Consider the following 13,285-nt stretch of genomic DNA (forward strand, 5'->3'; position numbering starts at 1 on the left):
TGGAGAGTGGAGGCCCCTGGTTATGCTGGGATTCAGTTATGTTGTAGGACAGTCCTAGCTGTACCGCACTCTGCTAAAGGAAAGAGAAGAGGGAAAACTCCTGTACAGAAACCAGTAGCAGTCATTTCTGAAGAAAAGCTGGTGCAAGGAGCAATCACTAATAACCAAATGGTTTCCTCAGAGTTGTAATTCTTTCCCTTCTTCCCCCCAGATTTAAGGGCTAGCCCCAGAAAGGTATGAGGGAAGTGTGTTCCTGCCAAGATAACACACTAATACTAGAAAAGATTACTCATGAAACAGTGACTGCTTTGGGGTATTACTGTGGCACTGCAAACTACCTCTAACAATTAATATATGTCTTATAAGAGTCGAGTCTTAGAAAAGGGAGACCATGGACAAAATAAAACCATTTTTACAAGATTCATTTCTATCGAAGAAAGTTTCCCACTAATAGCAGTGGAAGATGTTGATCAGCTCGCAGACTACTTCTTTAAAATCAGCTTAAGGACAACATTGCAATTACAACAGCATTATGTGGGGGCATTTTTGTCAGCATTGACAATTTTTATCCTGTACAAATGGTGGTGTTTAACAAAGACATATGTTTACACAGATGGAGGAGGGAGGTTGTAGTAATGGTGTGATTGAAAGTAAATTGGATTGGTTGAGTAGCTGATGCCAGCTGCCGTTTCAGTCTAGGAGTAGGTGGGTACTCGAGATGGGCTGTAGTCGCTGGGACCGCATATTGAAAATTTGCTGGGTACTTGTTATCGGCCATTTAGGTGATCCCAAAATCGTCACTCAGCAGCTGCCGTAAGCCCCCGAAGTGCTTTAGCTGCAGCTTTTGCTGCTGCTCCATTTGGCTAAGCGAGGAGGTCGCTTCCTGAGGAAGCCTTTCACAGGCCTTCGTGCAGCACAGAGAGCTGGCTCGGGGCTCAGGATTCAGCGGGACACTTCGGGTTTGGGTGTCCCCATCCTCAAGGAAATAGACAAAACGTTCACCAGTGGCATTTAAGCACAAAGCTTTTTAGACGTGGGCACACAGGTGAAGGCCAGACTTGAGTATCCTTACAGCTCTCCAAATGGAGAATTTGTTTAAAGACCGCCCTCTCTATCCTCCCCCCTTGGTGGTTGACTATCCGACAAGTCAAACACAAAGACAAGCGTAGTGTTGTTTAGCCAGAATAGTAGGACATTAGTCTTGCATGAGAAACACCGTTCTTGGAGGTCTAATGCTTTGGCTGGCCAAAGAGGGGCTCCTAAAGACAAAAGCCCATTTTCAAGATTTGGGCTTGTATGAGCTATCATTACTGGAATATTCAAGTACTAATTGCTGTAGAGCTAATGGGAATGACACCTGTGGGCCCCGTCTTTTTTTACTTAATGGTAGTCTCACAGGAGCAAAGGGTCCACTCCTCCCCACATCTCTTGGTGTACAGGCCCTGCTGCAGTCTGGTGCAGAAAAGGACCAGGGAGGGCTGGGCTACATTCGAGCTTTCACTTCATTTTGTGGCATTAGGTTTTTTTCTTCTCTTCTTCCTACTCCAACTAGTTTATACGCAGGTAACTTTTACACATTAAGGATCTTCACAAGTAATACTCAGGTCTAGCTCTTAGCATAGTTTGCCAGATGTCAATCCACTCTACAGGGAGGTCAGCGTCATGCTTCCTTATGTATTATCTTGTATATTATGAACAGTGTCTCAATAAAGCATTTTATTTTTAAATTTAGATACGTTACAATTTTTAAAAGTTCTAAAGCTATTTTGAGGGGTTTCCCCTAACAGCTACCATCTCCCTTTCATAATTTATAGACCCTTGATTGAATCGTACCTGACTATTTAGCTACAGCACTAGTGATATCTCTGTCAGCGTTCATTATACTGAGGGTGGTATATATGTACATGGAAGGCTGAAGAAAAAAGAAACCAGAGCACAATATGGCATTCTCAACTCATCTACCCCAGACACACAAATATAAACTGCAAACATAATATTAAAGAGGTAACGATGTTTGAGACATCCCAGGTGAAGGACTAGCCACCACCAGCTTTCATTTACAGGGTCCTAGCTTTGAAATGGGTAACATGTACCTCTTCGGTAATAAGCACTGCAAAGGCATGTTTCAAGATGCTGTTTTCACAGTGAAGGCTTATATACAAAAGCACCATTTTTTTTCTTAGAATAAAATTTTGCAGGATGGCCCAGAGCATTTTCATTGTTGAAACCACTACAGTGAAAGCGATTTCAAAACCAGTCATTATTTACTTTATGTTTGCTTATTATGTTGAAGGGTCCGGATATAACTTCATTTAAACAGCAACGGTAGCCTTCGAGCACACGTAATTTACTGTTACAAACAGCAATGCATTTTATACACCAGAATGTCTACACATATGGAGAAACAAAACCAGCTACATTGACTATAATAATAAGATTGCCTCAGCAGCCTAAATGACAGAGTTAATGCTCAACTATGTTAAATGGCTGCTATTTCCCTATTATAGTGGGTGATATATCTTCATTGTTTCAGTAATGTAGCCAACAATTGAGAGGTAAGTAGTAGCCACTCTTCACCTTCAGTAAGCTTTACAGGTATTTTATATGCAAAGAAATAGACTCCTTAAAATATGCCATTTGCTACATCCCACTGAATTACAGTGTATAAACAATAATGGTTATTTGCTAAAACATTACAGCACATATTTGTTGTAGCAAAGGAGGTACAGTCATGAAAACCAAGGACAACGTATAAGCTTTTAGTTTTATACCAAGATAATGAATGTGAATGGCTTTGTCAATATTAAACGTGGGACTTCCATATTAACAATATAGGGGCTTATAATCAAAAATATATTATGGTAGTTTAAGTTTTTATTCAGAAAAAAATTAATCTTGCAATAACACAAATTAAACCGTCACCTCTAGACAGTCTCATGTAATGTTAAATTAGTGCTGTTCCTTTGGCCAGGAGAAGCAGCCTTTTGCAAGTGGAAAGCCTGTTCCTCTGGGGACCGGCATCCAGCTTCTCTCCCCGCCCTCCCACCCTTCCCAAAAAAAGGACTCCCCATGCTGGATCTTCTGCCTGCCCTTCAAAGTTTAATACAAACCAATGCACCCTGGATTCTTCCCCAATGAAGGAAGCATGGCCAAAAGGTCACACGACAGACAGGACATCTCGTTGTGCTATCATTTTCAACCTGTGGTCCAGGGGAAGGAGGGGAGTTTAACTAAAACATGCTCTTGAAAAGGAACTAAAAAGAAGTATCATGTTCCTATCAGCTATATGATGGTGTATATATGGGGAGTCTATAAAGGAGGTCACTTCTTAGAGAAGTGTTCAAGGATAGAAAACCACTAATGACATTAATTGCTGGAAAGGGCGTAAACACTACTGTCGGGGTGATGCTTTAACATATGTGAAGACAGCAAATGCCTCAGGCGTGCATTGCATGTAGCACTACTGAAATAAATCAGCAAAGCTTTTGAAATATACCATAACACATGCAAAGATAGCTGAGTATTTTTTGGGAAACCAACTAGAAAGGGTATTTGTTACCAAAAGTTGTTCCTTACCTAGAACTTCAACAAATTAGTAAGGACTATTTTGAGAAGAAAATTGGCTTTCAACCATGCCTGGCTCGCGATGCAATCCTATGTATTACTCAGTAAGGAAAGTTGCTTATGACAGGTTTGCCTTTTCTACTCCAGGCCGGAGGAGTTCACACAGTGCAAAGGCCTCTCTTAAAATGGAGGGCAGTTCAGCTTATTGTTGTAATGAAGCAAGAGCTAAGAATCGGAGACAGCTCACAAAATTTTGCACTTCCCAGGATTCCTGAGCAATTTGGGTAAACAGACTCAGTTGTGCAGTCTGTAAAACGAGGCTAGTAGAAAAAGACCTTTGAAAGACCTCGTGTTATGGATGTTCGTCTTTCCGCGGGATGTTAGGTGTGAGCAGAGTGCCGGCTGCTCCCTGCTAGCTCACCGCGCGCTCACGTGGTAGCTCCCTCTCCCTTTTCACGAGCAAAGGTCCAGAGGGGCAGTTCCCGCAGTGAAGCTGACACGGCAATTCCCTGCTCCAGTGGGTTAGCACGCTCACGTCCCTGAAGGACCTCAACAAGAAGAGGTATGGAACAGCAAGGCATTACTTCAAACCAGCAGTACTCCCTCATTCTCAGTATTCACGATTATCACTCGGGGCTCTGATAGGAAATGAAAGCAACAATCCTGTCATATGGTGGGTTTGTGGTATTCACTTGTTTATATCCGCTACTTAAAAGACCCTTTTCATGCCAGTCAGACATTTTGCCATACACTGCTGGCATAGGAGTGCTTTTCACATAAGAAGTTTGCTTCGAGTTCTCATGTTATCGAGCTCCTCAGAAACGCTGCTTAGATCAGCACAAGCACTGCCGGCTGACCTGAACTGTAGGCACTGGGCAAGTGTTAAACGCGGGGGTGCTGCTGGAAATCATTTAGCTACCAAGTTCTGTGCAGTCTTCATGCCATGAAGAGACCGAGCCACTGGGAACTTGATCCAGATAGCAGCCTGCAGATACTAATGTAATAAACAACTTCTACCACGACAACCGGCACAAAAATATGGTAAGAGAGTGCATCTCCTCTGAGATGTTTTTGTATCTCCAGACAACTATAACTGCTTCAAAGGATCTTAATTTATTCCACAGGGCAAGCTCTAACTCTTCCAGTCACTAACAAGCCTAGTGCAACATGCACATAAATGAACAATAACATGAAGAAATTTTTAAAGAATGTAAATACTGATGTGGCACATGCATCAGCTTACAGAGGTAGACCTTGCTCTCCATGTTTTAATCAATCTACATGCAGAGTTACTGCAAATTTAAATCAGCTTTTTTCAACCCTATTCAAAGCCTGCACGTAAAGCAGGCTAAACAAGTAGAGCATTGCCAGCTCCATGTAAACTACAAGAAATAGGACAATTTCTTTTTGTAACAGCTTTATATTAAGCTTTAGAGCAGGAATCTTAAGAGCCAGTCTCACCCCTGAGGCTAATTAGATGCTGTACCTCACTGAAGAAGTCTCCAATGATCCCACCACTCGCCCCCTTTTGCCAAATAATGTGCTCTCAACTTCTCCTGAAGAATTACAGTCAGAATCTGAGATGGGTTGAGAGGTTATTCTCATCTCTATTTTCATTTATTTTCATCCTTAATTTTAACGAATAGATTTGTTCACATTTTAGGAACTCCGAATACAGAATAATTAGGTATAGACGAAGAAACAGGAAAGACTATATGGTCCAGCCTTCTGCAAAATGAATACAGCAAAGAATGCTGCTGCTAATTTTTATTAGGTATGTTTTTAAACTCCGCTAGTTGACAGCTGGAGCGTTGTTCACAGGCAAAAAAAGGAGAACCCACATTTCATTTTACATTGCAGGCAGTTACAGGAGTACTTCACACCTGCCAGTTTGCATCTGCCTAGGTATTCAATGTTTTCTTCCAAATTAGCCCCACACAGTTACTCTCCCCATCAGCTTACACAGCCTATGGCAAAACTCAGCAACATCAGCTATTTTTGTACGGAATAAGCCATAGGTGATTGTGGAGTGGGAAAGCTAGAGTATATTGTAGTTCACAATACTGCAGAATGCTTGCAGTGCTTTGACAGCTGTTCACAGAGGCACAGTTATGAGCCTCAATTTTGCCTCTACCTATCCCATCAGCATTTACTCTTATTATGAAGAAACATGGTAGTGATTATTCTATTACACTGTACATGGCTATAACCCTAGGGCAATTCAGGAGCTTAAACCATGATGTACATGGTGGCTTCCTTGGCAATCGAGTACCTTGCAACTAGTGCAACGCGATACCAGTGCTCCGTCTCTCAGTTCAGCTTCTTTTTGGAAGCCTCTAATTTTGCAGTCATTTTTTTTGGTCATCTCCTTAGGTCAGAGTAAAAGGGCTTTCTTATCCTTAATCTGACCTCTGAAAAAGTACAAGCATAAAATTGTGTGCTGTGTCTTTTTTTTACTTTTTCAAAATAAGAGGTTTCTCCAGGAATGTTGGTTCTTCTTAATTTCCCTAAATATGACCTACACCACATCAGTTATTTTAAAAAAAAGCTAATGTCCAAAAAAACCCCCTAAGAATGAATTTGAGACAATGTCCTTAAGTAGCTTCTACTTACCTACGTTTTACAAAAACTTTGTTTAAAATGCAAGCATGTTCTAAACATACACAAAAGCCCCATTGTGATATGCAGCAAAGGTCTCACTGTGACTGGACATTTGCATTCTTCTCTGTTAAACTGAAGATGAAAAAGATGTACTTCTAATACCACAAATAGCTTAAAAGAATGTCAGAACATTTAAAAAGGCACCAGTCATATTTTGTTTAGTTATATTATTCTTTATTATCTTACAATATATTTCAAAAACTTTTATAGATGCCTTAAACTGTTCTACAAGAGCTGCAATACTGTCATAAAAGCACACCTACAGACCGAATGCACAAACAAACTGTAATACCTACTGGTATTGAACCATTAATATGCAAAGGGTGTAGTCTTTTAGTAAATAGATGTGCACTAATGCAAATGCAAACAGATGTTAATGCAGAAAAGTAAAACTCTGCATTCATGGCTATAGAACAGAGGACTTTTCAAACACATTTGGTACTGTTAACATTCTAGACAGCAATATGAGTAGTATTACATACTTAAAGCAATACATGCCCTGAAAAGCCTGTATTTTCAATCTGTGCGTGTAAACCTGAATCAAAAATAAACTAGATATATTAAAAAACATGAGACATCTAGTCTGCCAACAAGCTTTTGTTTCTTTTTTATCCTAGAATGACAATTAACTTGGGTGGGTGAACTCTGACCTGCATTCTTATTTTACATTATCATTTCCTCAGCATTTCTGTAGTATTATGATAGCCTGTGACTTTTTTTTTTAATATTCCTTGTGCATAGGCACAGGGGAATAACTTTGATGCATTAATTTTTTTTTTCTGAGTCTCCAAGTGGTAAATATAATTAATATTATAGCAAATACATTACCACAAAAAAGCATTGTATAATGAGGTTTATAACATTATTTAGAGTTCTCAGCTGTATTTCTCTGCAACAAGGCAGTGGCACTGCAGTTTAAGCACTGTTTATTGAATCCTCTCAGGCACACAGTGTTTACTAACAGCTCAGATATATATTATTCTCTACCTACAGAAGTTTTGCTTTTATTATCACTTCTGGTCACAGAAATTATCAAGACATCTTTAACCTATACTGTCTGTAAGTAACAAGGTAAAGCCAATTGTTTGCATATGTTTTTAAGCCTATCCAAGCTAATGTGCTTTCATGGGAGTCTCATGAAAGACATGAGGAGGGAACAGCAATTACAGATCAGATTTGTTAGGTAAAAAAATAAAAAGGGTTAAGAGTCAAAATTTATGAGTGTGGCACTGTGGCAAAAGAGGCATTCAGTTCTGCTTTATTCTTCAAGTTTAAAGTTTCAGTTACCATTAAATATTTGCTAATGGTGAACACCATTTCTTAACCAAATACAGTCTACATCCCTCTATTCTCTGCAAACAGAGCTCCAATGGGTCATCACTACATTAGACCACAGCTTTTTTTGCTAGTCTTCCCAGCTAGCCTAAACAGCAGTCAGTGGTATGTATTAGTTATATTCATCAGTCAGTAACACCCATCATTATAAATATGTTCTTGTTTATTTACTGTACAACGTATGTATACATATTTGTGTTTATTCAATCCCTTATTTCTTTATCTCAAGCACTCCAATGGTTAAGGGCAGGCTGGGAAAAAAAAATCAATATACATAAAAGGATTATAAATTTCAAGTCTGTAGTGATTCTAGTTTAATAGCAAAAGGGGAACGTTGTGCTCATGCTGTGAACATGATTGGCAAAAATAAAGGCAAAAAAAGAGGCAGACTGTATTTTTCTCTGGAGTCAAAAAATCTAGAAAATTAAACAAAATAACCTTAGTCCAAAGGGATGCAGAAATAAAAAGGGCATTTATTTAATGCACAACTAGAGCTATTAAGAATTTTCTTTCACAGAGGCCCTGAGACTTGAGTTAAATGGATTCTCCCTATCATGTGTTTCATGTGAAGTCAAACTTAAAGCTCTATATGCATAAACATTTGGTATATAAGTGGACCCATTTTTAAAAAGTGAAGCAGTAAAATATACATGAAAAACAAATGAAAGAACAATTTGATTGGAGGCCTCTGTCCTTTGACCCCTGCCCTATCAGGCTAAACGTCCAATAAAATGTAAAATGCAGCATACATTTGCTTAATCTAAAATTTTTGTGATGATTTATTGCAAATTGCACTTGGCAGTTCACCACACCAATGGAAAACTGGCCCCCCTGTTGGTTCATTCACACAGTCTTTTAACACCAAATACAAGTCACCAGTAGAAAGATCTTGATAGAAAGTTTGCTGCCGTGCTGAGCCAGCTTGCTGCACCTTCTGGGTGTGACCCAACACGAGACACTGCTTTGTCCTGTTCCTTAGTAGGGCTTTCATCTTCTGGTAAATATTCAGGTAGATCTGTATTCTGCTCTACTTCTACTGGAGTATCTTGGAACGGAACCAGCATCTGATACAACACAACAGATTAAAATTATGGCAAATGTTGTAACTTAAGAAAGTTACACATATATACACATTCAGGACGACAGGCATGCATGTTGTGAGACTCCTCCCCATCCCCCTATACAGCAAGAATATAAATGGAACCTATTCTATATCTGGAATCTATGCTTAGAAGACACACAAGAAAAGCTTTGGCTTAACAGGCAAGAAAAAATATCAAATAAATAAATAAATAGCCCTTTTACTGTAGTTGTGAAATAAAAACACTTCAGCAACTGCAGCCAAAAAAAAAAAGGTTCACTCTGATCCTTTTCGTATCATTAAGGAGAGAAACAATTACAGTATTTTTGTCCTTCTTCTGAACAGTAAGTTCTGTAAAACTATTCTATGGATACATGTCCTGACATAGGATACCCTTTATTCTCCTTGTACTGTATGTGTAGCACTCCCAGTTACAAAATTTTACCTGGCATCAGATGTTACGGGCACAGAGGTGCTGGTATTAAAGAGACAGCTGAGCTAAAACAATTGGTATTTAGAAAGATACATATCCTACCTCCTCACCACTTTCACTTTTCACAACTTGCTGTGCCTTCATAACTTTGGTTGATGCTATTGCCGTTGCCAATGCCTGCAAGTACACAGAAAAAAAACCAGAGCTCAGTGTGACAGAATGCAATAATGTGAGGATCTGGAGGGTTACTGAGCACTTACCTCTGCTTTTAAGTCTGAGCGAATTCGGACCACGCACCTTTGAACAGCCATTTGAAAGGTAAAACTAATAACACCTTTAATTTTCAACAAGGCTTCTTCACAAAGATTCCTTCGAGACTAAAAAACAAACAAAAACCCCACACTAAAGTACTTGCATAATATACCATGTGAAAATGCTAACAGTTAATTGTTAAGGAATTCCTCTATGTCTAAGGGCACGTGGTTACTCAACAGCATTTTTGTAAAAGAAAAACTAAGACTTACATTTTAGTGCACAAATATTAGACTCTCTTGCCACAAAAAACCCAAACCAAAACAAAAACCAAAAAGAAAAGAAAAAAATTGCTTACACTTTAGAAGTCAAAGAAGGACGGAATCAACTGTAAATAATTAGAGAAAAGTGCTGAAAAGCAAAGAATGTTTTTCTCCATATGATCAGCTAAACAGTCCTCTCTGGTTAAGTTCTGATTGACTGAAGTGCTCATTGATGAGTAGTTAGTGTTTAAGTTGCTATTTATCAGACACCTTGCCTCCATACTGACTGAATGCATCAAAGCAGCTGTTGTACCTTTCAGCTGCTTCATCTGTGGCAGCTCATGGACATCACTGCACAGCATAAGCTTAATTCTTATTTCAGAGGGAAAATATTTGGTTGATACCCATGGAATGTTATGTTTAAAGCAAGTGACATCGCCTACTGTGCTGTAACATCACATTGACCTGTACTAGTTGCATCTGTTCTACATTACCTTAGAATGTTCTACTTTTTTTTTTCCTTTTAATATTTGCACAAGATGGTTGTAACAAAAAGGATTAAAATATACTTGGAGAAGGGGAAAAATAAAAGATAATACCATACCAGAAATAAACTGACAACCTTATGCAGGCTCAAAATAATGATGTATTTAACTTTCACTGCAAGTTTCTGCAAGGTTTTAAATAATAAGCTATTTCAAAGCATATTTATATTAGTTATCAAATAATTACTGGTCAGTACTTGGGATAGTTTCATGCACAACAAGTAAATTAAATTATTTTAATATCTGGAAGAACTAACCAAAGCAGTTTGGGTTTTGTGGTGGTTTGTTTTTTTTTTTTTTTTAGCAGTTTAGCATATATATTGAAACAATTCATTTGTGTAAGTTTATGTATTGAAATAATTAACATTTTCAACAGTTAAAAAAAATAACATTGCTGGATAGGCTACATTTCTCATACAGAGGAAATATTTGATGCAAATATTTGATGCTTGCATGAGTGAAAGTCAAAACTACTTTTGGACACAAGCAGCAACACATTTGCAGCTTATTAGCCTAAATAAATAATTTATGCTTACATGGGTGTATAGCAGTTCTGTGACAGGATTTGGATTTGGCTTTTTAGTCTGAGATCCAGGTTAAGTCACAGGCACCTCAGGTTTAATTTGAAATGAGTTTTTCAGTGATCAGATAACTGGTGAATCACTTCTTAAAGACAAAACTTACCAAGGTCCATACAGACGCCATAAACAGCCGGAAGCTTGGCACTTGCTGTACACACATCTTTTGCAAAGTATGTTTAACTATGGCAATTAGGCACAAACCCCAGCAATGCACATCTAGACACCTTTCTGCATGGTACCCGTGAAGCATGGGCACAGGGTGGGACAGGTACATGGTAGGACAGGTGAAATTTAGGTTATTTTCTCACACACCTTGTCCTACTACACTACTGAACACTGATTACCATACCCTAATAGATACTACTAAGATGTACTGCTTCATTTTTTCGTTTTTTTAAAGCTTATCATAAAATTTGATAATTAGTTCTCAAAATAAAAACATCTGACTCCACACTAAACAACCAACCTTTCCCCTCCCTTCCTGAAATAATCAATATCTACTATTTGAGGTTTTGAAATCCACAAGCATTTGTAGGATTTGCAATCATTCCTAACAGCAGCTTCTTGTTTCAAATCTGAATGACAAAACACAGGTAAACTGAGAACACAGTATTTACAGCCCTGCATTTACTTATTATGCCTCTTACCACTCGTATGTGCCACCCAATATTCCTCGCTAGTTAAGTCGGGAATAAACTGTTGAATGAAACTAAGCTGCTTTTATTGTTTACATCCTTCATCATTCTCCCAGTCCCAACTTATCCTGACATTTAAAACAGCATTATAGGGATGTTTAACTGCTGGGTGGGCACCTGGGATATCACTAATATTTCTTTAATCATCTGATGAAATACAGACCTATGTACACTAGCCATCTCCAGCCAGCACACCGTCAGGTTTTTCTTTTCTTCAGCAATGAGCTAAGAAAACATGCTGGCATGCTCTAGGCAACTACAGAAGCCTGCTAAGATAGAACCAGACTATAGCCAGAATACCTAAAATCACCAAGTAGAAGTGGATTAAATTTCTTGCTTGGAGATACCTATGAACAAACAAATCACCTACAAGCCTAAAACCAAAACAAAACAACTTAACAGGAGACAACCGATTGGACTGAATTAAAAAAGCTTCAGAGTACAAAAGCCAATGGTGTTGACAAAGCACTGCGGTTCTAGACAGAGCAAGTGCTGGAAGGACAAAACTATAAAAAATATTTACTTTGTATAAAGTGAGCTAGAGCAGCATGTTATTTCTAAAGGAATTAACTATGGTCTTATGAAAACAGTACAACGGGTATGCTGTTGATAAACTGGGCCTGTGGACACACTTACTTGGCAAAATGTAAGGCAACAAAGCGAAGGATCAGGTTTGATCATTTAAAACGGGTACAAAACTGAAGATACAGAGTCCGGAGGGCACTTGTGGATAACATGCTTAAACAGTCTACATGCTGTTTGGCAGCCGTAAAAAGGCAAACATGGCCCTGGGGTGTTATCTACAGGGGTATGGTAGATAAATCCGTAGAAGTTATTCTGACATTACATAAAGACTCAGTGAGACCTCATTAACTCAAATGCCATTCTGGTCACTACAGTAGAAAAGATCTCACAGACAATGAAAAGATGTAGCAAAACCAGCTCAAAGAAAATACAGCATTTCTAAATTAAGAGTAATAAAAAAAACCCCAAAACACAGTGTCTGAAATCTCTCATAACTAAAAGGAAACTTTTTTTTAGTCTAACACACCGATACAACCACAAGATACCCTTAAGTGAAACTGCTGAAGGTACCTTATTTATTCCATTCTTTCTTGAAAAAGGAAAGAAAATTAGGAGAGGTGGAAACAGAATAGTTTTTTTAGAGTAATTAGAAAGCTATCAAGGAAACTGCCTTAAAACATCTTCTTTAGATATTCTGAGTAAGCTTAATTTATGCAAGATTTTATACATATCTTGTGATTCAAAATACAATTCACAGAAATTGCTGACAATTGATGATGCCACACAAGTAGCCTGAATACATTATTTTTGTGGGCAAAATACATCTCAGTACAGCATGCCTTATTTACTTAAATGCTGAAGGTTTCCTTACCGAATCATCAAGGCCATCTATATGCAAAACCACTGTCTTGGCACGCTTATTTGTGCTGCCGAGGAAAAACTGTGCTTTCCGTCGACGATAATTCATCTCATTCACATTGTCCATGTCTGACATGTTGGAAGACTGAAGGATATCATAGACTTCAGAAGCTAAAAGTTTAGTCTCTCCCGGTGTAGTGGTCCTTAAAGAAAAAAGGCATTAAGATTTGTAAATATTTGTTTTTACATTAGTACTCCAAACAGCTGCTGATTATGTCCTTGCAACTAGAATACTCCACGTGCTACAGAAATACAATTATACAGTCAATACATAGCAAAAATTTTAAAAGGGGAGAGGAGAAATTAGGTAAAACTATTTCCTTTCCCAAACTCCGATTTTTCTGTCAATTTGTTAATTCTAATATTATAAACAAGCCTGTGTTCTCAAACAACACAAATACAGTTTACATCAGTTTGACAACGACAAACAAA

The 13,285-nt window shown here is 38.3% G+C and overlaps 1 protein-coding gene across 1 annotated transcript; it reads right to left on the reverse strand.

Annotated features, from left to right (window-relative positions):
- Nucleotides 1–6,377: 6,377 nt before the first annotated feature.
- ARMC1 (armadillo repeat containing 1) lies at nt 6,378–12,993 on the reverse strand. Its single transcript, XM_009581957.1, has 4 exons — nt 12,807–12,993; nt 9,335–9,451; nt 9,177–9,251; nt 6,378–8,624 (listed from the first exon to the last, which is right to left on the reverse strand). The coding sequence occupies exons 1-4, from the start codon at nt 12,927–12,929 to the stop codon at nt 8,433–8,435; spliced, it is 507 nt and encodes a 168-aa protein (XP_009580252.1). The 5' UTR covers nt 12,930–12,993; the 3' UTR covers nt 6,378–8,432.
- Nucleotides 12,994–13,285: the final 292 nt, after the last annotated feature.

Source organism: Fulmarus glacialis, unplaced genomic scaffold, assembly GCF_000690835.1.
Source record: "Fulmarus glacialis isolate BGI_N327 unplaced genomic scaffold, ASM69083v1 scaffold12307, whole genome shotgun sequence".
Classification (NCBI taxonomy): Eukaryota; Metazoa; Chordata; class Aves; order Procellariiformes; family Procellariidae; genus Fulmarus; species Fulmarus glacialis.